The 23,416-nt window shown below is 39.5% G+C and overlaps 1 protein-coding gene across 9 annotated transcripts in view; it reads right to left on the bottom strand.

The window, feature by feature from the left end:
* EBF1 (EBF transcription factor 1) overlaps positions 1–23,416 on the bottom strand; it is a 271,263-nt gene that overhangs the window by 29,889 nt on the left and 217,958 nt on the right. For all 9 annotated transcript variants that reach the window (XM_032124832.1, XM_032124833.1, XM_032124834.1 and 6 more), the window contains exon 11: positions 1,107–1,195. In XM_032124832.1, coding sequence (XP_031980723.1) covers positions 1,107–1,195 — 89 coding nt within the window. The remainder of the gene's footprint in view (positions 1–1,106; positions 1,196–23,416) is intronic.

Below are 23,416 nucleotides of genomic sequence, written 5' to 3'. Positions count from 1 at the left end.
ACCTGTAAAAAAAGTCACACACTGAATTTTATTTCTTTCAAGGAATTAAACAAATTAAGTTCCAGTGTTTAGGAAATCTTCTCACCTTTCAAACACTTTAGAAATGTAACTAATCGAAGCCTACAACAATCTCTGATGAAAGCCTTTGGACAGCTCAGGGAGCTACAGAAGAAGGGTCACAAGTATTGCCCAGTCATAAAGGCTATACTGGATGTACATTAAGTGAACAATTCATTTGTCTGTGTCTCAGGATTGCAAATTCACATTTTCTTTTCCATAGGGAGTGTTCTGACTCCCCAGCTCACTCAGTAACAGCAGATAAAACACGTGGTGGCAGCTGGCCACAGACAGTGACTCCAGCCCACCACTATTGCTCAGAGTTCCTGTGGACATGAGCAACACTTAAATCCCCCATCTCTTTCTCCAGCATATCACAAAAGTCACTGCAAATTCTTGCAAGGTAGAAAGAACAGATCTGAGTGCAATCCCAGGGTTTTCCCAGTACAAGAAGCCTGTCTGAACAATGCTGTCTTTCCCCCAGCTTTTACTTGACAGAAATCAACAAAAACCCTCACTAATTTTCATGGGAACATCACTTCAGTACACAATGCTGTAATTATATCAGCAATCCGGAAATAAAACAGCATATAATCATTATTATCCTAAACCAATACATGATGCAGCAGCAATGGACTCACATCCAATTAACTTGATTTTATCAATGGTGAAGTTCTCAAAATTATGCTGGCAAGTGCTACTGATACCAAAACCAAAAAGCATCATTATTCTATGAAAACACTGCTCAGGTCCCAAAATGGTAACCAAAAAAGATGTTCATTGTTAAGTATTTTAGAACACAGAGAATGATTCACATTTAGGAAAGGCAAGAGCTGTTTGAGCTGGCTGTGACTGAGAGGACAGCAGAATTCTCCTAAGGCTCCAGTGGGAGTTGCTGATTGGGCTTCCTTGGTCATGGGTCTGTTTCAGCTTATCTGGGTTGGGTACCAAACCAAGACCATCACATTTACAGAGCCTTGCACTTTCAGACAAAAACATGCAGTAACCATCTTTACCATATTTAATAAAACAATAAACTTTGTGCTGACCTTTGGCAAGCGTTCGGGGTCACCAGGGTGCCGGGGGATAACCTTCTGTAACCTTTGGAAACCATAGTCAATGGTGGGTTCGTTCAGAGCTGAAACAACAACAAACAACAGCGTGATGTGACAAAGGCACAGCAATGGGCTCAGGTGACAACGGGAAAGGCACCGCGAGACCCCGGCAGGACCACGGCAAAATCCCCTTTGGCTGGACCCAGCACTGCCTGAAATCCTGGTTCAAACACTGCTTGGGATTGGTCCTTTGACTTCAATCCGAGCCTTCCCACTTCAGCTCCTCCAGCGAAGCTGCTGGAAGATTTGGGGATGTTGTATTCATCTTCCAAAGCGGAAGCAATTACTATCTCTGAAAGCCACAGTGAAACCAATTTGATAAATACTTCACACCCCATGTTTCAGGTTGGGTTTTTTATACTATGAGGAAGGTAATTGGAAAACAAAAGTAGTAACTATTCCAGTGTCTTTCTTGCTCCAAATTTCATTATACATTTAATTTGCTCCATGCGCAATGCTCACAATTTTTGTTCTGAAATACAGGCATTTGTCTTGGCAAAGGTTTTATTTTTTACTCATCAACACTGACTTCAGCAGCTTAGGCTCCAGTCAGCACTAAACTGATCCACTAATAAGACTAAATAATTAAAAAAAAAAAAATACATCAATGTTTTTAGTTCATCTTTCCCTAGTCCTTGTCCGATAAAATGGAGGTGAGAAATGGTGAAAGTGGAACACTTTAATCTTCATGAAAATGCTGGTCTCTCTGCATTAATGGAAGCTCTGATTGTGTCAAGCCTCTAAGCACATGCTTATCTGTAAGCACATACTTACACCCATTTGCTTTCAGCAAAGCAAATTTGAGCATATTATGTTTTTTATATGATTGCCTATAATTACAGGGGACTGCGCTGAATGACCTTCTAGCTATATTTCCAGTCATATGATCACTTTAAAACTCAGATGTTAGTGAGACTTCAACATGTGCTTAGAATTTCCTAAGTGCTTTGGTGAACTGGAACAGTCAAGTATTCTCGAGCATCTCTAAACAACAGCCCATCTTGACTCTCCCATGCCAATAGAGACGTGGAAATATTCCACAGCAATTTGTTCGAATTTTTTGAGTTAAATGGGGGGGAAAAAATCAATTCCAATGTGTATTTTTATATATTCAGCCTTTTCTTTTCTTTTGTGGAGGAAAAAACATATTTTTTTCATTTTTGAGTCACTTTAAAGTTTTTCTTATCTTGTCTTAGCTCATTAAATCAAAAAAATATATTTCTCGCACAAAATTTGCTTACTAATTTGCAAATATATCATACATCTTTATCAGGGTCTTATAATGAACTTTATTATGTGGCTAGAATGATGATATTTGAATATTGCAAAGAGATTTAGCATCAAACTCCATCTCCCAGCCTTAACATGCCATAACCTGTCTGTATTTCCATGTTTTAAGGGAAGAGAACATAATTCCATACTCCTAATGTTAAAGATCTTCACGTTTTCATGAAACCAATATCTAATCCCTGGCTTGTTTGCAATTAATTGGCATTCCATAACAAGCCCACAAAACAATCCCTTTAAATGATTGTTATTTTCAAACCAATTTCTACAGCATATTGTCCAGCTGGCAACCAAAGGGTCAGATTTTTATCTCCTCCTGGCACATCCCATCTCCATAAGCAAATCCAGCAATGCTGATGCAGACTGAGGTAGAGGAAGGTGCTGTTGGGGGGATCCAGACCTACCCAACATGGTGAAACACACGTGTGGCTGATGGGGACTGGATGGAGAGGCACAGGCTCCATCAGGACCTCAACATCCCTCTCATATCAGAAAGGAATCCTCTGACCATATCCTGAAATCAGTCTTACAGTATTATGGTAACCAGACTAGAAATCCATCAGGATTTTACTTTTAGAGCTTTTATATATCCTGGAGGTCATGACATCCCTCTACTCTCCTTGCTTCTTTGGGGTTTTTCCAGGCATTTCCTTTCATCAGGAATATCTGAATGTGACCTTTTATTTATATTCAGGTCATTATATGGAAGGAGTGAGAATAAGGCTTTTCCCCTTCTTGAGCCCTTTTTGATTTTGGGATGGTGGGGCCTTTTCTTTCCCACATTTCCTTTCCCACCCTGGCCCATGCTGACCTCTCTGTTGTGTAGTTTTGCAGAAAATATCACTGTACCTTGGTTTAGAACCCCCTGGTTTCACTACCCCTGAGTTTACTTGCAAGGCTGCTTAGTTTAAACCTTCTTCAAATAAATTAATTTACTTCTATTTATATTTATTATGAAAAATAGCTGTTCTCTGAGAAGATTAAAAAAAAACCCCTACAGTTCAAATTTACGTTTCTTTTGCAAATATGTTCAAAGATTTTAGTGTGGTTCTGTCAAATGTGTTTCTCCTCTAATTCATTCTAGTTTATGGCCATTTTCCCTTTAGATCCTTTGGGAAAGTAGTTACTAAATTCTGCAGTATTACAAATGGAGGCCAGTTCTGAAATCCCCCCAGAGTTAGCAGTCATTTTCTCATATCTTCCTACACGTTCAACACATTTGAAATCCACAGAGTAATTCCTCTGAGTATTTTCTGAACTAAATGGCCAAAAAAAATGTTAATTTTATGGTCCAATCTCACAAGGCATCAAGCATACTGTGAGAGATAGTGAAAACTTTCTGCCTCAAAGAGCTTCAGCTTTACTTTAGTGGTGGGGAGAGGATGCACACAGCAATCTGCAGGATTGGGTCCTAAACTGCTGTTATCATATACCACTCATTAGTCTACAACCCTTCAACCTTTCAATCTTAGATAAAATTAAAAAAAGAAAAAAAAAAAGAGATCTTTAGGTGCCTGGGCATCTTGACCACAGATTGGATACTATCAGCCCTCCAGCCCTTGTTCATTTACACCCCCAATGTAATTAATCATCTCTCAGTGAAAGAGATCTGTTCACGTATTTAACCCCACCTTCAGCATTAAAGCCAGACCAGTTGTGTGCCAGGAGGTGGAAAAACTCCAAAGAAAAGGGGATATTCACATCTCCAAGCACTGCAGAAGAGCTGATACAAGGTCAGACACTATCTCCCTGCAAGGTTTTCCTCTGCCCCAGAACATGTGATTGGTCTCTGTCGTTGAAGTCTATCCACAACAAGGCATCTCCCAGTCCTCTAATTCAAATAACAGTTTTCTTTCCATGATTGGAAAAAAAGAATCAATTAGAAATACAAACTCTCTATTTGTGTTCTTGACATCCATACATGAAAAACAAGCTAACACACACGGTACTTAAAATGCATTCCCATTACCTTATATTTTAAAAGTACTATTGAAAGTACTGCTAACTTTAAAAAACTGTATGAAATTCAAATAGGTCCCAAGGCTAATGGAAGCAATTTGTATACCAACCCAAACTGACTGGCCCACTTTTCAAAATACAGGTATGATAATCTTGTGGTTTTAAAAGGACATTTAAATTGAAAGACTGTGAATTTAGTACATAATTATACCAATAGAACCCTTTAACTTGTCAACTTGTAAATCTAAAAGGCTATCAATCATTTCTAAAGAGGAAATAAACCTTAAAATTCTTTGATTGACAGTGCTTATTTTTTATGTGGAAAGAAAAAAAAAGGAGTAAAGTGGCCAGAAATCCATTTACAAAAGTACATTGTTTTACATAGGTGAGTAAAAAGCCAATAATTACACCTCCAAAAGACATATAAATCAAGGTAAGTACTTTTCCCTCACTTACATATTTTAAGTTGCAGTAAACTTCAGGTAACTTTTTATTAAAATACTTTTCCAAATGCAAAGCTTATTGAAGCCATTAATAGAGTAGCATTTTCATTTAAGCTAATATAATCATTTTTGCAAATACAAGATTTAAACCATTTTTCTTCTTCCAAACAATAAACTTTCAGCCTGTCTCTTGTGTGAATTAACTAAAATTACACCCAGGTGTACAAAATCTGTCTATCTATCCTAGTGTCTGAGTTGAGGCACAATATTTATTATTCTTACCATTTTATGAATTACTTCTTAAACCCTTGAGGAAGAACTTTCTTTAGAATTAGACTCCAACAGAATAAGCCATGAAGCTCTTTATGCAGCAAGTCTAAAGCCATAACTCATAAAATCTAAGGCTTTTAATCAAGAAAATGCACAATGTCTATGGAAATAGGATGTGTACATTATATTCATCTTTTCAAAGTCCAGTTTATTTTTCAACAAAAATGCTGCTTATGCCTTTGAGAAAAAATGTTTCCATCATAACCATAATTTCAAAATCTGCACAAGTAATTTTAATAACCAGATGCAGATAATCCACCATCTTTAAAATTATATATATTTTTTTTTAACTAGTCAGTGGAGGACTTTTTTTAATATTTCACATAATGAATTCCTACTGTGTCAATAAAGCTTTGGTTGTTAATTGAATGACTGTCTGATGTATCTGAGAGAGAAATTTGTTTCTCTGGCCATGCTGCCAACTTACAGCAGAATGATCGACACTTAATATCAGCAATTAAAAGGACCTGTTCAAATATCGTATGGAATTCGTACCTTGGGGTAGTGTAGGAGAGCCCTTCACCAAGGAAAACTCATTCAGCAAATGCAGAGTAATTGAATTAGACACATTTTAACATTATTATTCAAAGAAAAATAAACACACACTACATAGAAGCATTATGGAAATATTTCAGAATGTAAAACATATCCAGTTAATTTGTTTCCCATGCATTCATGGTTTCATTTACTCCTTTTATTTTTCAGTCCTTGTTTCTTTTTCATTCTGTTTGACCCAAAACCAATGAGAAAGCAGCACTTAGACCTCTGAACTTCCCATATGCTTTTCCAGTGGAAAAGGCTGCAAGGAGAGGGAAGGGACTCTGAGGGATCAAATAACCAAAAATAAAAGCCTGAAGGCTACAAAAAAATTTGCCTCAGGTCCACAGGTCTGACCGTCCCTATCTCAGATGAGAAATCTGGTCTTGATTGTTTTAAGTGAAACACTCAGGGAAAGGCTGTACATGGGAATTAAATATCCCACAGCGTTTGCTCCTGTGGTGAACCAGGGAGTCGCTGAAACAGTGGAATGGAGGAAGATTTTTTAGACTCTTCCTCTGTCTCTTCACAAATTCATTTTGTAAATTTGGCTCTACAACAAAATTAGACAGCTTGTGACAGGTCCTGAACTGCAGTGTCAAAGATGTGGGGCTTTGGGGTCTTCAAAACAGTTGTTTTGGGGTTTTTTTCCTGTCCAATTAGAGAAACTTCATCAGAATATAAATAGAAGGTGACTGTGGCCAAGACACACAAAGGTTTGTGTTTCAACATCTCACAGCCACAAAAGACTTCTGCTGCAAGCCCCTGACCCTAACAAAATAAAACGTTGACTGCAGAAGATGGGAATAGGACAGGACAGACCATAATAATGTCAAACTCCACGTACTAAAATGCCTCACTAAGGCCCTGCAGCACAGCAGTGCTAGTGAATGGTGTTATAAAGCAACATTCTGACACCAAACCCAACTCTTATGCACAGTGGCCTCTCTCTGCCTGCTCTACAGAGAGAAAAAAAAACTTCAAAACCCCATCATCAAATGAGAAAAAGTCTGTTCTGCAAATCTCCCTGCAAAGACTTTTCCTTTGCTAATTAAAGCTCCTTAAATGAAAACATGCAAGCATTTGAGCTATTGGTTGTTGTTGTTGTTGTGAATTTGTCTTGCTTTTTCTAAAGTTTTCTTTCCCTGGAGTGTTTATTCCCACAAGCAATGGAAAACGGAAGTGGGTGGGACAGCGAGAGCCTGCACAGAAAGGTCTGGGCTAGAAAGGCTCTTCCAGTGCTAACCCAGAATTTCCTTGGTTTTCTGGTCTTGGTACTTAAACATGCCCCTGTGCACTGAGTTTCCACTTCTAAAATCAAACCGTGGCATTATGTCATTTTTTGAAAATCAGAAATAGAGTTATCCAAAATGTAATTCCTACATTTTATTGCCATGTAATGCCCCAACAGACACCATGTGCACGCACCAAGCAGCGAGGAAAATGCAGAGGTGAGTCAAGTGATAAACTGAAGATAGAGATCTCCCGAGTTTCCCTAGTGACTGCTCTTTACTTGAACTAAAGATGCAATAGGCCAGTGTTTGAGGCAGCTCCACTGTGTTCATCAGTGTTATTACAAACATGATAGACAGCGTGATATTTTCTTCCTGAAAACAATTTTTTTCCTGCAACTTAGAATCAGAGGAGCAATTCCCTTCCAACCCAGCTCACTGTCTGCAGCCAGAGATGGAGGTGCTGAAGATGCAAGGAATGCAGGTGTTGAGCCCCAATTTTTTATGGAAGTTACAGAATGCAATTATGAGATCTGTCTAGCAGGAATCATGTGTTGCTTTCTCCAAACACATCAACTCTGAAAGTTCACTCTTAGCAACCTGGCTTGGGGGGGAAAAAAAAGTCAAACAATTTGTGAGCTTCACAGTTTCTTCTTCCTCTGACTGCGCTGACCTCTTGTCTAATGGGGAAGATTTGGCCTTAAGGGAGTCTGAAACAGAGTCCAGTTTCAGGCACTGGAATTTAAACATCCCAATTTCACAACAGGCTGGTAGAATTCACTGGGGATGTGCATACAGAGGGCCAGAGGGAAATTAATGCATGTTGGTTACTTCGTCTGGCCGTCCAGGTTAATTGATGCATCTTTGGCAGTCATTATAAAAAGGGGAAGAACAGCATTTACATCTGAATATTTTTCAGTTTTTCAGACATATTCTGGCAGTGCATGTGAGCATGCAGCAAAAGATTTACTGAAAATGGCTGGTTCTCAATGGGTTGTCCCTTCATTCAAATAAATAAATATATATATGTGCACACATAAACACAAGCACAGAAATGCATCCAAGTCAAGATTTAAAATAATGGCTGCATAAGGTTAGTTATAAGATCTATATTTAGACCTGCTTTAAAACATTTTAAAAATAAAGACACTGCATTTATTTTTAAACTGTTGGCTCAGGAACAGATGCAGAGATGTACCATACAGAGTGTGGGAGATGCTAAACAGTCACCTCATGTAACCTTTTCTTTCATTCTGTATTCTGCATATTTTCAACATTTTTTCCCTTTGCATGCACTTCACAAATTCCACAATGTAGGTGCAGACATCTTTAAAATTGTCATAGGGATAATTTTGGATAACATACAGGAAGTCTTTTCCTTTTTTCACCTTTCACAAACTCCTTTGAGGTAGACAGTATTGAAAATCACTGCTGAAACTTGTTGGTATGCAGAAATACTTCCTTTTGAATAATGCCTCTCACACTGTTAACCTTGTTATTTCTCATCATCTCTTCAGATTATTAAAAAAAATAATTATCACCAGGGGATGCATAAACGAAAAACTCGGTGTCCTGTGTGAATTTCTATCAGAAGCATCTTAGCCTAAATTTGGCTGTTTCTCAGAATTGCAGACTTCTGACATGCAAGTGCACTATGGTCAGAGCAAAAAAGAATCTTCAAGAGAGAAAATTGGAAAAACACCAGTGCTCACATCCAAAATCTCTGAAAATGAGATTCACAGGGAAATACAAGTAGAGCTGAATCATAAAAACGAGATGAATTATGCCTAGCTGTAATGAATATTATAGGTGTGGTGCTCGTGGAAAGGGCTGACCTGCTGTGAGGTTTAATTTAGGTCTTTAATCCCTCTCCATAACTAATTTTAAATCCCTTGGGAAAATAATAGTTTCCAAACACCTTTATTTCTAAATATTAGCTTTCACTTGTCTACATGAAATTGCAGTGAGGCTTCACCCAAAAGAAAAAGGACCATTTTGGCTATACCCTGGATGATGCAGCAAATTGTTTAAAATTAAAACAATTGAGTTTGTTGTTTTCTAGTTTGTACATTTAAATAAAAATGTATAATTTGAGAGCTTTCAATAGTCTCTGACTTCAGCAGCAGATGTATCTACCTGCTTCCATAATTGTTCAGGCTTTGGGGGTTTTTTTCTGCAAAAATTTTGACAATAACTGTTATCAAGGGTAAAAAAAAAAAAAAAATCATACCAGCCTGTCTGATAAACATGTTCCCTGCCCTCACACCCCAGTGAGCACTGTGACACTATACTTTTATCATCTAGTGTGTGCTCAGAATGAGCTTAGAACAGCAATTGCCAGGAATAGGCAGGCGATAAACTGCATTGATTTAACACATCTTGTTTTCAATCATGCTCGGATTTTCTGAGCACGCATTTTTCCTGTACTTCAGCTTGTAGCTTTTATCTGACGAGCTGATCCCTTTTCACTGGAAAATGAAAAGGTCGCACAATAAGACACGGTTTACTGGAACTTGAGCACGCACCAGGGAAAGTATTTTAGATAAATACTGTCAGACATAGTGGAGCTGAATTTCAACAACACAATTGCTAAACAACAATACTTATTACTCTCTAGAACAAGCCTACAAGCAACTTATGGCTCACAGCAGGGGAGATCTCAGAGTTAGGCTCAGTAGTTAAAGAAACCTAAGCTTGTTTAAAGATGCAGCATTGCTTTTGCCTTACATGCACCAACCAGCCCTACCCCAGGACCAAACTAACACCCCCTCAATTCCTTTCCTAGGTAACTTATAAATTATGGAAAACCACAGCAATGACTTTTCTTATTCTTTTGTCTCTTTTCTTGGCAGAAAGGTGATTGACTACATGCTTGATTTAATTTAATCAAATGGAGTACTGGGTGCTGGTAAAAATAAAATTATCCAAATGTGAAAGTAATTTAACCGAAACTAATTCATTAACCAAGGTGAGTTGCTGAGGAGGTCAGTAAACAAGCAAGGAGTAATATGGCATGAAGCATCTACCAAAGACCAAGGTACAGTAGGCTCAGAAGGATAATTCTTATTCATTTCCCTCCTCCCTCTGAAGTGACTGCAAGGATCCTGACCAATACAGGACTGGAAGCAAAATATCCTCTCCTTTTCCTATCAGAAGGGGCAAATAAAATTTCCAAGTTATTTCTTACTGTACTGATTGTACCCAAGAAAAGATACCACCTATTCTTCATGGAAGCTGCAATACAAAGGGAAGTCCCAAAACCAAAGCATCATCCCCACAAACCTCCTCCCCATTTCTCAGCAATGTCAGTGCAAAACTGGTGTGAAATATTTATATTTTCCTTTTTTCTCCTGAATGTGCTTATTATTCATTTAGGTTCAGCACAAACTCATCCTAAATTTACTTTGTCCAAGATCCTGAACCAGTTAAAAGCAGAACCATTCTGGCAAATTTTCTGAAACTACACTGACACTGGCTGAAGTTTAGCTAGTCTTCTGCCTATACACATCAGATGGCCAAGCCTCCAGCTCTAGTCAGAGCCATCCATCTTTCAGATATTCCGCTCACATTGTAAGTCTTACAGAAAGAATATCATAAATATTGTTTAAGTTACATTTTTGAATTATAATTTTAAATAGGCAAGTCACAAGCAAAGGGATAGTCCTTAAGAAAAGCATAAAGTAAAATCCAACTTTGCATGCAATGCCACTTTACATTTAGCTCCATGAGCCTGACTCTAAGAGAACTCACACGAGCATCAATTTCTCCTTCTCACCTGGCAAGGTTTTGTTGCTATTTTTTTTTTTTTGCTAGAGGAGTAAGCTGAAAATCCGTGCTGCATTTTAGGGTTATCTCATGCAGCACAGGCAGAATTCTGAAATGTCTTCTCCATTAAGTGCTCATAATCCCAGAAATGAAAGTAACTCATTTCTTCCCAGGGTGCCTGTTAACTGAGAAACTCATCTTAATTGAATGCACAGCTCAGTTAACCATCTTCACACCCTCAAACCATTAGTGCCCCATGGACAGCTCTGCCAGGTCCCTGCCTGCCTGAGGCCCAGCAAAGGAGGGGATGTGCTGGAGGTGATGAGCAAATACTGTCAGGGGCTGGTGCTCCTGACAAAATGAGAGCTCTGGGGCTGAGCTGGCTTTTGCTAAATTATTGGCATTAGATCACCTTGCTGGTCAGTTACAGAGGGATCAACAAATCCCGCAGCTCTGTCCCCAAACACGAGCTAAGTATCCTCGAACGTGCCTACAGAGAGATCACTGGTCTGGAATCCAGAGCCTCACAGGCAGAAGGGAAGAGGAAGCAAAAATAATTGCTTCTATCCCTCCCTTCTCATCCTGCCTCTCTTCCACCCTCACAATTTACCATCTAGAATGCACTCGGTAAACCAGTGAAAGTGAGTGTGGAAATTGAACTATCCAAGGTTACATCCATTTGCCTACAAAGCTGATATCTCAAAAAGAAGCTGTAAAGGCAAGGAAGTGAGGAACCAGCCTGAAACTCACTGTCCTGTTATGAAACACTCCCAATATTTCATTTACAGCAGGAATGAACTTTGGTTCGGTGGTCACTGAAGTTTGGGATACGCATCAAAACGTCTGAGCTGGTTGATGGCACCCCAGAGGAGTAACCACATCCCTGTACTCAACTAACACTGTTCTGGGGTGGCTGAAACCTTTCTGCACTCCAGCAGGGCTCACCAGAACTAACCACCTTCCTTTTAACAGGACTAAAAAAATATTTTAAGTGTTATTGGATTATTTTTTCCTAAATTGGAAATATTAAAATTTCCCTAATTAACACAGAGGTGGAATAAACAGATTAAAGATTTTGAAATGATCAGTAAATAGAGTGAAAGATGTAAAATTATGATGGATAACCAGATACCATCACATAGGTTTAAAATCATGCACTTGTACTTATTTCCTAATTTTCTAGATATTATTGGCAGCCTATAGGAAAATTCAGATCTCAGCTCTGAAGTTATCAATAAAATACCTTCCGAGTGGCATAGTATTGCCATTTTCTCTTGTATAAAACAAATACCTGCTTTCCATCCAATTCAAAACAAAAGCAAACTCCACTGTAATGGATTATATTATTCTGCACACTTTTTTTTTTTCCTAGTAGATTTCATAAGAACTGTTGTCATAAAAAATTGCCACCAAAATCTATGTGTATTGTATTAATATGCCTCAAAGTTCAATACCGACACAAACAGTATCATCAGGTGATAAAAACAAAGATGCTGCAAGTGTGACATGAAAAAAGAGTATTCGAATGCTAAAATCTAATTTAGCAATTTGCAAATTGCTGCTCTAAAAGGAGGAATTTAGCATTAATCTCGCTGGAAGTGGCATATTTATCAGGAACTGATTTGCAGCTTTCCAGGCAGTAAGCAATGACATAAATACACTTCTGGGTCCATCAGCACTATGCAAGAGTGAGCTTAAACAGACAAACCCACGGAGGTCCTGGGTGTGTGAAGGATTAAGCACCTGGCTGCCACAGTTAATTAGTGTGCACAGAGGATGCACTGATGCTCCTGCTCCAAACCAGCTCCATCACAACTGCCCTGGGGCATCTCCGATTCCTGCTCTCCTGGGCAGTGTATCTCAGCTCCAGGGAAGATTTTCCCTCCTACAACATGGCCCCTGTGCATGCCAAGCCCGTCCTCTCTGTCAGCACACCTTCCCTCATGGAGGTGCACACAGGGAAAGGGATGGGACTGCAAAAATGTCCAATATCTTGGGCTTCAGAGAAAATCACCCTGGTTTTGCACTGCAAGCCCTGTGTTGATGCTGGACAGCTCATGTATGTCCATGGGCAGCTGGGCACGGCCAGGGGGCTGACCACACCTTAGAGGTGTGAGAAGAATCCCACCAGTGGGGTTTTCTCACTCTCTTGGCTTTGATTTCTACGTTCTGTGTGGTCTCCTCCCTACCTGAGCATGATACACATTCAGTGGTAAAAGCAGTTATTGAAATAAATCTCAGTTGCAGCTGATTGAGTAACAAATGGACACTGACAAGGTTCTGTGCATCTTGCTGGAGCAGATGGATCCTTGCTCACCAAAGCCAAAGCTGGAGGAGACACAGCAATGATATTTAAGTCTAGGACACACAAACTGGTTGAGGCTTTCTCGAAATAGCAAAGGGAAATGCAATGTCACCTTTTTCTTCCAAACTTTGCTTGTTGCACAAAACAAAAGTGAATGAGCAAAAGAAAAGCAAAAAAATTCCCCTGGGATTCACCTGCTCTACCTGTCATTTCCTTTTGTTCCCTTTCCTTCTGCAATTCCCCCCACACCAGCAGCACAACAGAGCACCCTTCAAAAACTACTATTGCAGTAGTTTATCACAAGTATAAAGTAAAACATGAAGTACTGAAACACAAATAAAAGGAAACTAAATACACCATCTCCTGGGCACCTTGAACAAAACTAGAAAAAAAATACTTTTTCTTAACATTCAAATATTCTGAAATTAAATAATTGGAAAGGGAGAGGTGGGACTAATCCAACTCTGTTTTAAAGCTTCTTATACTGTGAAATCCCATATTATTCTACAGGCACCATTCACCATGAGCTAAACTGACCCACTGAACTCTGGCATAAGTGTCAGATGGCAGAATTTGGTTTCAAGTACTCTTGAAAAAGTACTCAGGGTTGACTTTTATCACATTCAACTACTAAGCATGCAAATCATTATTTATTATTTCTTAGGCTTTCAAATCTCACCGGATTAAAGAACATATTACATGATCTGGTCAGAATTTTTTTAGCTCTGTACTTTAATCAGATTATGGCTGTGGAGACCTTAAGTTTCAGGACATTTCCCCAGCAAAGAAGATGTATTTCCAGCAGCAAGAATGAAGTCACCCTTTTTGTTGTGAACCTATGCAGTGGTTTTTGCCTAAGAGCTCTTTCCACATTATTTGGCATCATACATTCCCTGTAATTTATAGCAGTCCTGAATTATTTCTCAGTTTCAGAGCTGGGGAACAAACAGCCACAAAACCGTAAAATTTAGGTACCTATGCCTATTTAAAAATCCCAGCAGGCACCTAAATGAACTTTCAGGACTCTAAATGCAATTAAAATTCTGACTTTAAGTAACAGGGTCAAAATTACAAAGGAAGTCTGAGACTCAAAACAGGGTTTTCTGCCACTGGAAGAAAACCTGCTGCTCACCAGTGCTTGGACCTGCAGTTTGAACTGTCTGATAGCATCAGGAGACATTGAGGTGCTGCAATCAGCCAAGTTTTAGTGAACTAAATCTGTAAATAATCACAAAGAACAAAATTCAAGATTTCTTTCTCTGTGCTGTGCAAGGGTAAAAGAGTCGCCTGTTGGGCATAATTTTTAGTAGTAAACTGCAGAGGAAAGGAGATGTGAGTCAATGATAACCTCCCATTCCAAGCACATAAAGCGTTTCAACTTCAAAAGGCACTAATGGGTAAAAATTAGTATCTGCCCATCCCTGTACTATTGCCTTCAAGTAGAATTTATTCTATTTGAAGTTTTTTTTTTTTAATGTATTTGTATTCTTAATTTATTCCCAGTCATCATGAAAGCTTTTGGAGACATGTAAGATTCACCCCCCCCAAAATGACATTCAGCGACGGTCATTAACTTCCCATTTCCTAACAGGTTGCACAGAGGAAAAGCAATATTTTCCAACCTGTGGTGTACAAAACTCCAGGACCCCAGAAGTCCTGCAACTGTTTCTTGGTGGCCCATGAAACGGAACTGAGAGAGGTGCAAGTCTGTTGTCAGCTGGTTTAAAGCCACTGCACAATTCATTGTTCAAACGTCTGCATTTGCACTGGAAAATATTTACGTGTCCACAACCCTAAAAATATTGAAAAGAGACTGCAATAGATGGTTTGTTGGCACAAGCTCTCCTCCCACTGGAAGATTTGCTACATACATTGAGGCACCAGCTTGGAAGATTGTGGATATTTTCTGCTGAATGGGGCCCTTGGAGAGGAAATATTTGATTTACTGCAGAGTTCTCATTTCCCTGAATTGCAAATAAAGTGTAATTTGATTAAATGTAAATGAATCCTACAATACTTTTGGTGGCTTGTCTGAAACAATTGATTGTAATGGGCATCCATCATTTGGCTTGATTTTAATTCAGAGACAAAAAAGGCAAAATGAGAAAACTAAAGCAAGTGCCACTAACATTCTAGAGCTGGAGCAGTCGGGATTCCTGGCGTTGGACTGTCATTCCCATTGTTCTCAGAGCAGAGGGGAAATGCAAAAGCAAAAGCAGAAGAATAATGGGAAACACATACATAGAAATAGATCTGGAGAAAAATTAAGCTTTTTCACAACAAGTTCTGTTAAATCAGCTTAAGGAGCACAATTTGTTAAATTTATTTTAACCTCAATATTCTAAAACGAATGAGCAAGGAAGATGAATATTGCTCTGTGTTTCTCAGTTAGAAGAAAAGCTTTGTTTTCATAGATCACCCAAGTCTTTTTTCACCAAAATAATTTCCAAGTGCATAATACTAACTTCAGCAGTTCTTGTGGTTTGAAATAATAAGAGAAGTGAAATTACTGATACATACAGGCTTGATAAACTTTTGGTGTCACTTTCTTCAAATGTGGAACTACTCCAACCACAGAGATAATAATAGATGACCAGATTGTAACTGCTTTATTGCTTCTTTTTCCTCATAAATTTTAATTTTGGAAAGTTAAGTGAAAAATGTGGTTTCAATTTCCTACAAATTGCACACAATTGGGTTTTAACAAGAAATAGAAAGAGATGGTACGTTCTTTGGAGTGAATTAGGGAGCGAATTAGGGAGAGGAGCTTATTTCTTTGTCTTTCAGCATCATCAGAATAACAAAGTACAAAATGCAAAAAAGATGACTGAGGAAAAAAAAAAAAAGCAGCTGTACAATGTACTAAGAAAAGCAATGAGTGATTCTTTATCTAAATAAGCTCTGAGCAATTTAACAAGATAATACCTGCTCTAGCCTTTCTCCCCTCTGTTTTACCAGACTGGAGCTTAGAAGAACTCAGGCTGCAGACACGTGTTCCAGGAAAGCCTCTAACAAGCAAACACTGCGTACATAAAATCCTGCTCCCTCAGAAGGCGCCAGCAGCTGCCCGAGTGCTGTGCAAAGCAGCCCTGCTCAGACCATGTTACAAAGGCCTGGATAAATACTTACACTGAACTAACAAAACAAGAGCAGAAATGAAAGCCAAGAGAAGACAGAGATAATATTGATTTTGCCCAAGAGGTACACGGGGCTCAAATCTGTGTGTGGCTTTACCCACACTACCCACACCTACAACTACTTTACACATATTAGGACCTTAAATCATATTAAAGGTGACCCAGATTTCCTTCAGCAGCAATGGTCCAAGAGAGGTTTTTAGAGGGAAGATGCTCTGGAGTAGGTAAGGGCAGCACCGAGCAAAGGTTAAGAGGGGATCCTGCCAGTGCTGCCAGCAGAGAAGGGAGTGGGATTAGCTCAGGATGAACAGGGAGGTGACCCAAGTCCAACCAAACCTCTTGGCCAGCACAGCTATGAGATGGGGTGCTGGAGATTAAAACACAAGATGGAAAATCCACTAGACAGGCAGTCAAGACGTAATGTAAGGACTGAAGGTATTGTGAATCTTAGAATAGCCCCGTGAAAATGTGCAGTGGTTGACAACTAGATTCCTAACTTAATCGAGCACCTGAGTAACCTAAAGAGTTTCCTTGACTTCCAAGTTGTTTGGATGCTTCTATGTAAGGATGCTCTTGAATCTTAAAGGATATCAATTGATTTATACCTTTTTAAACAAAAAATACAGTGAAAATTAGGTAGTAATATATGTAAATATGAAGCCTTTATCAGTTTTCTTTAAAATATCTAAAAATATGCAAACCTTATGGAAAAAAGGTAGGAAATAAACAAAAGAGACACATATTTAATGAATTTTAGTGAAAAAGGAATTTTCATTATGAGAGTCTATGTGAAAAAATCAATTTCCCTAAGAAAAAAAATTCTGGCACTGTAAGTAGCACTTCAGGGGGGAAAAAACCCATCTTCCATAAGAATTCAAATTATCAAATTTGTGAAATCTAAAGGGACAAAAGTTATTAGAGAATTACTGTAGAAATTTGAGAAAATATCGGTGATGAATTTCATGCAGCTTTAGACTTTATTACAAATCCCTAGGAATTTTTTTTCTGCAAGAAAACTTTCATTGGCCAATAACCGTAAACCTCAAACTGTTTTCTAAAAACACACATGTGAGCTGATGAAACAGTTCAACTGCTCTGCTGACACCCCATGCCATGGTTGTTTCCTGTGTTAGATCTAACACACATTTTCCGTCTGTCCTATGGCTGGAATCGCCAAAGGCAGAAAAACCCCACAGGCATTGCCAGTGCCTTAAAAAGATGCTTTAAGGCACAGCCCCAACAACTTAACTCACAAGAATATAATTCTTCCAGTGAATGGAAAGACCTGGTCCTACCTCTTTCCAGAGGCAACAGCATGGAATAGTTGCAGATTGCAATAGTCCCTTCCTGACTGGAGATGCAAAGAGTGCAAGAGAAGAGGGTTTTCTTCACCCCACGTGTCCCCGCAGAGTCAGAATACACACCTCAGTCATTTATCATCATGCCAGCTCAGCCTGCCAGCCTGACAAGGATTTTTCCCCTGGGGCTTCTAAACTAGAAATGTTATTTAGGTTACAAAAACAATTGCACATTTTCTGCTTCCTGAGCCAGCGTAGACCTGCGAGCATGCAAATGAAAGGATCTGAAACCTGCCAGGGCTGCGGCCACAGCACATCCCTCAGCCCTCCTTGGGCAGGGAAAGCACACAGGGATGGAGGGAGAACTCTGGAGAGGCACCACGGCCACTGCAACCCCTGCTGCTTCTCTATCGACGGGTCAACTCTTACTGCAGGGCCCTGCAGTTCACAGAAAGCAATTTCCTTTGGCCTCTGCATCAGCCACAGATTATTTTCTTCCTTTCATTTTTCCTGCCTTCCCCCCATTCCTTGAGCAGAAGTGTCTGCCTCACTCTGACCCCCTCTCTGTATGGATTAAAGGGGGGGACAAAAGGACAAACCTCGGGAGCCCAACAACACTGAGGATCCAGAGCAAATCCTCCAGATCAATGTTGGCTGAAATTTGCAGGAAGCCTGATCTGTTCAGAACTTGCTCATCTGGTCTGGCTCCTACTTCTAGATAAAGATCATGGGATGCAGTAAGTTTGCAGCACATACAGCACAGCTTCCTCACAGAGCAGGATGCACCTTTGCCTTCACAAGAGCTAAAATGCTCTTACAGGAGGGCACTGCTTTTTTACCTCACACAATTTCTCCTTAATTATTTCTTTGTTTTCACATAGGTAAATCTTACGTGTGCTCATTATAAAACTCTCACTGCTAAATTATTTATGCCAAACAATCAAGAGTGGTATCTTTGCAGATGTCAGCAGATAAACAGAAATGCAATGTTGCATGATGGAGTTTAATGCTGTGGAAATGTCGGGGTGCTTCTTTTAAAATTCCACTGACCTTTGCTGTCCTATTTTCAACTTTTGCTTATTACCACAGTAAGGAAACGCTGCAACAAGACTGGGAATTTTTATACGAGGATCCTGAAAGTCAATATTTAAGGGAAGCATGTTTCCTCAATGACACCATTGCTGATTATGTGCTATCAAGAGGCAGCACAGAGGAACCATTTATACAGCCCATGGGCAATATGAGACACAGCAAAGAGCAAAACAAGCAAAGCCAAACTCCAGGGTCGCCTGAAAAGGAGCACGGGAGCACAATGTCTGCGTGTTGTTCCAGGGGGCTGCTGTGACATTAAGATATTATAGGTTTGTGGTTATTGGGGGGTTCCTCTCTTTCCCTGCTGGCACTCCAGGCTCTGTGGGACCTGTGTAACAAGGCAATAGTGTCTGGGAAATAATGAGCAGGGGAATGCAGGGCTGTTCTTTCATTGCAGTGTTAGGTGCGATGTTGCACACTAAAGCACCAGATCAATACTTCCAGCAGCAACCCGTTCAATACACCTGAATTATTGCTTCATTTTTCTTCTTATTATAGATGAGTTGTGTTATTATTTTCCCCAAATCGATATTTTACAACCTTTTTTATCCGTTTCTCCATAAATTTTGTGATTACTTTAAACTGGGAATTCCGGTACACTAAATAAGATGCAGTATCTGAGAGGTAGTGAATGTACCAACACAATTTTTTACTCCAGACACTGCTTAAAGGCAGATCCTAATCAATAGCTAAGTAGGAAAATTTTTACGTAAGAAAGTTGGAAGCAGCACCACGCTTACAAAATGAAAATCCAGGTTCCTAGAAAATACTGGCTGCAAAAGAAGACTATTTTAGAAATACAGGGAAGGAGAGGTCTGATGGGCACTTTGCGTGGGAAATTTAATTCCAAACAAATATGCTTTTTACTTCCCCTCAGCTAAAGGGCGACCATAATTCACTGAAATTGTTTCTTACAAAGCAGATAATCCTGTGCACCTTAGAGTGATTTAATTAGCTTCCGTAGCTGTCTCCTGCTAAGTGTTTAAAGCATCTGCAAATCAAATCATGTTAACTCATCTGCTGCACCACTTTCTTTGTTCTGTGCATAGGACCTTCCTAATAGCATTAATAGAAGCATGAGTTTCCCTGGAGAGGGGAGTAGCAAAGTGAGTTAATTACATAGTTATTGTAAAATTGTGTACATTATTCCACAGAACACGCTGGGTAAGTATTAAGTTGCTACACTGAAAATAATGACAATTTGGGGTGATCCCAAGTACCGAAATGGTACAATTTGAAAGGAAAATGCAGATTCCCACCGAAGCTGGAGGAATTCTGCCAAATTCCTGCATGCAGTCTGCCTGGCCTGGCTGCTCACGGACTGCAGTGCAGGACCCTGGCTCTTCCCTATGCTTCAGCTGCAATGTCTATCCTCACATTTACTGCACGATTACAAGATCGAGCAGTAGGAGGTACAGTAATCTCCATTCAATGTTTTATAACACTTTAAAATTTTTAAAAGCAAAAATAAAAAAATCCCTAGGATTTTCTGCTATAATTTGTACAGTTTTCTGCTGATATCCACTTGGTCTAATTAGGCATCACAGAGCCCTCAAGGAGCAAGTCCAGCAGTTTCTTTGGGTCTGGGCATCAGGACTACAGTGGGGCAAATAATTCACAACAAACTATTCCCAGGCAGTAACTCTCCAAAGAGATATTTTTCTCCAATTATTCTGCTAAATTAAAATATTTGTCAAATAGTTTTTCTGACCAACCTTATCCTTGTAGATAGATAATTGCAGAGTGGATTGTTACAAATTTTTTGTTTAAATTCTCCATTTATAGCATTTGTTCAGCAAGGGCATCACCTCACCTGTGTCTTTGCTGATTTTGAGTTCTATTTCTTACCAACACTGAGTTTTACTTCCTTTTGTCCAGACAAAGACATATACACCATGGAAAATTCACTTTCCACAGCACACTCCTGAGTTTTTCTCAGGAGGGATTGTTTCACCACACTCACTTGTTCAAACATTCACGGGGAGCAAAACACTACAGGGAAACTGAAGGAAATTCATTGCCAAAAAACAAATGAATATTCATGGTCCACAGAAATACCCTTATTTCCCAGCTCTAATCAGCATGAACATCTGTGAAAAAAAGTCTAATGGGGGAAATTGGAGAGGGGAGGGGGGTCATTTCTATCCTTTCCCTTAGGCCCCAATTTAAAGGAGGTTCATTTGTCTTTTTAACAGAACTTGCAAGCGATGCAAGGATGAACAGTTTTGGTGAAGAAAGGATGTGCAGACTGGCCTTGTCTTTGGGAAATTTGAACTAAATCCTTCATTCTAGAACAAAAGATACCTGGTGCAGGTTCTTGTTCCTATCTCTGGCCAGCCAGACCTGTGCACTGCCCAGAGAGCTCCTCTATCAATAACAGCCCCTGAGCTGACAGAAACACCCAGGGAAAATCCAATCTCAGGCAAATAGGTGAGGCATGCCTCAGTCTCATCCTTTTGAACAACTGACAGGCACAGCTCAATGCAAGATTTAAGGGAACAAAAAGTACTTCAAAATTAAAAACCTGTAGAAAAATATACTATTGTTTTCCAGTATGATGGCCAGTTGAAGACCTGTTTTTTTTGGAACAGCAATGTAATGACTATTTCTAGTAGCTGTGCACAACATGCATGTGAACTTTAGGGAGAATTCTTTTTGGAGTGGTGAAAATAATCAGAAATCTACATTTGGAAAAATAATTTCCCTAGTAGAAGTGGCCTTTCAGCATGAACTCATGGTTACTTCTGGCAGCAAAATCTTGCTTTTCATTTTTACAAGTATAAGCTCGCTGCTGGGACTGCCTGAGCACACAAACTACGTATTTTTATTTGATGAGCTGTAGTCTTCTATGGAAAGTATCCCACTGAAAGCTGGGAATTGGGTATAAGTTAGGAGAAAAAAAGCAGAACGAAAGAAAAAGGCGACAATAAGTAGATGTATTTCAGAAACTATCAGGGTTTGCAGCATTTGGGGTAATAGTAACTTTCCTATACAGCACCTGGCACGTGGGGCACTGAAGCATCCAGCTTCAGCCAAACATGTGCTTTTTGGAGCACTTGTTCAGAGCTCATGTGCAGGCAGAGGACAGAGAGAAGTTTCCTGATGATTCCCCCACATCTAAGATGATATCTAAGACAGTCCAGGGAGTATCAGCCCAGAGCTCCAAAGGGTTCAGTACATTTTTATAAGGTAAAAGAGGGCCTCATCATGTTGAAAAGGGATAAAACCCACCCTGAAGATGCTGCAGTACTAAAAAGGAACATCAAATTTCACAATTATTGATAAGTATCCCAGTTTTGCCCTGTAATTTTCAGATTTAAAATGGGGAGTCTGGCACCAGCTTCTGTTTTAACAAATGTGTATTTTTACTGGATGGCTGTTACAACATTTTAAATGCCATGTGCATTTTCTGTCCCACGGGGTCTTAAAAAAATACCATATTTAGTTGCTTGTGTAGGGTTTCTCTCTGTGTTTTTTTGGTTGGATTGTTTTAGGTTTGTGTTTGTGTGTGATTTGGATGGTTTTTATTAACTCTCTGTCTGCTGGGTGTGGGCTTTCCTCTTTTTAACCACCAATGCTGACACCTGGTGCTATCCAACAGCAGTTTGAGTCCACAACTCTTCAAGCAAAGAGGTTAACCACAATTTATGGCAACAGGAAAAAGAAGAAAAATCATTTTTGGGAAGGAAGGGAGAGGACAGAAGTTAAAGAAGACACTGAGAGATGAAATAACAATGGGTATGGCCATGCAAATACCTTAGGGCAAACAGTGCCAAACTGCAGCTCTTCAAGGGCAACTGTCCAAATCCAGGCTCTTTATTGTGATACTCCCTGGATGGCTCACACCTATCTCTAGTGTAAACTGCCATGAACTCCCTGGTCCTTTGCAGTCTAAGTTTGGTGTGGAATGGAAGAAGTTCAAGCAGAATAGCTGGAAAAGCACAGCCTAATTTACATCATGCTAACACGTTGGTGTTCTAATATATCAAACATCTTCTGTCCTACCTTGTGGAATAAAACGTCTGCATATGCTTGGCTTGGCAGGATTAACTCATGATGGTTTTGTACTTCTTAATTAACTGCTCACGACAGACTAGGGGCAAGATCCAATGGCAAAACTCCTTTCAGTGAAGGTTATACAGTTATATACAGACCTTAAACAATCAAGCTTGAGATTTTTTTTTTTTTTAATTAAAAAACAAAAAGCAGTATTAGCATCACAATGTTTTCCCTTAGCAACAGCAGCAGCTGGGTGATGACAGTGACCTGCCAGGAGGTCCTGGGGAAGCTTGTTGAGATTGCTGAAACTTTTGTGCAGATTGAATCTTCAAGGAAATTCTGCTTTCTCGAAGACATTAGCCAGCCATTATCATGAAATAAATGTGGCCCACTGCCACATGTCTCTCATCATTTAAAACACCATGGTTATAACTCCTTTCCGAGTTGGCTCCTGTGGTGTCACCAACATAGCAGCTCTGCAGCCTACAGGGCACATCTGCACTGCAAAGTTTCATACAAAAGTACTCAAAATAACTTTAAATAAAGTAAGGATGGACGCTATAACCTGTGCCAGGAGGCAACTCTGCAGAGTTTTGGGCCAGCCTGAGAAGCTGCCAGGACTGAGCTTTGTCAAACTGTGATTAAACTGTTTCCAGCATCTCTATCCAGTCACCAGGGCAGACCACACCACTTATGCACTTGATATCTTCATAACTAAGCAGAAGAGTCTGTGTGAGTTCTTGCCAGATAGCAGAAAAGTACAAAGAACTTCACACTCCATGCAATAAATTGCTCTTGCATCCACTGAGATGAAAGGCTACAAGTACAAGATTTTCCTTTTATCTATATATTAACAAAAA

The sequence above is a fragment of the Corvus moneduloides genome, chromosome 15 (assembly GCF_009650955.1).
Source record: "Corvus moneduloides isolate bCorMon1 chromosome 15, bCorMon1.pri, whole genome shotgun sequence".
NCBI classification, from domain to species: Eukaryota; Metazoa; Chordata; class Aves; order Passeriformes; family Corvidae; genus Corvus; species Corvus moneduloides.
Note: the sequence above shows the minus strand (reverse complement) of the source record. Positions and strands in the feature narration are given on the sequence as shown.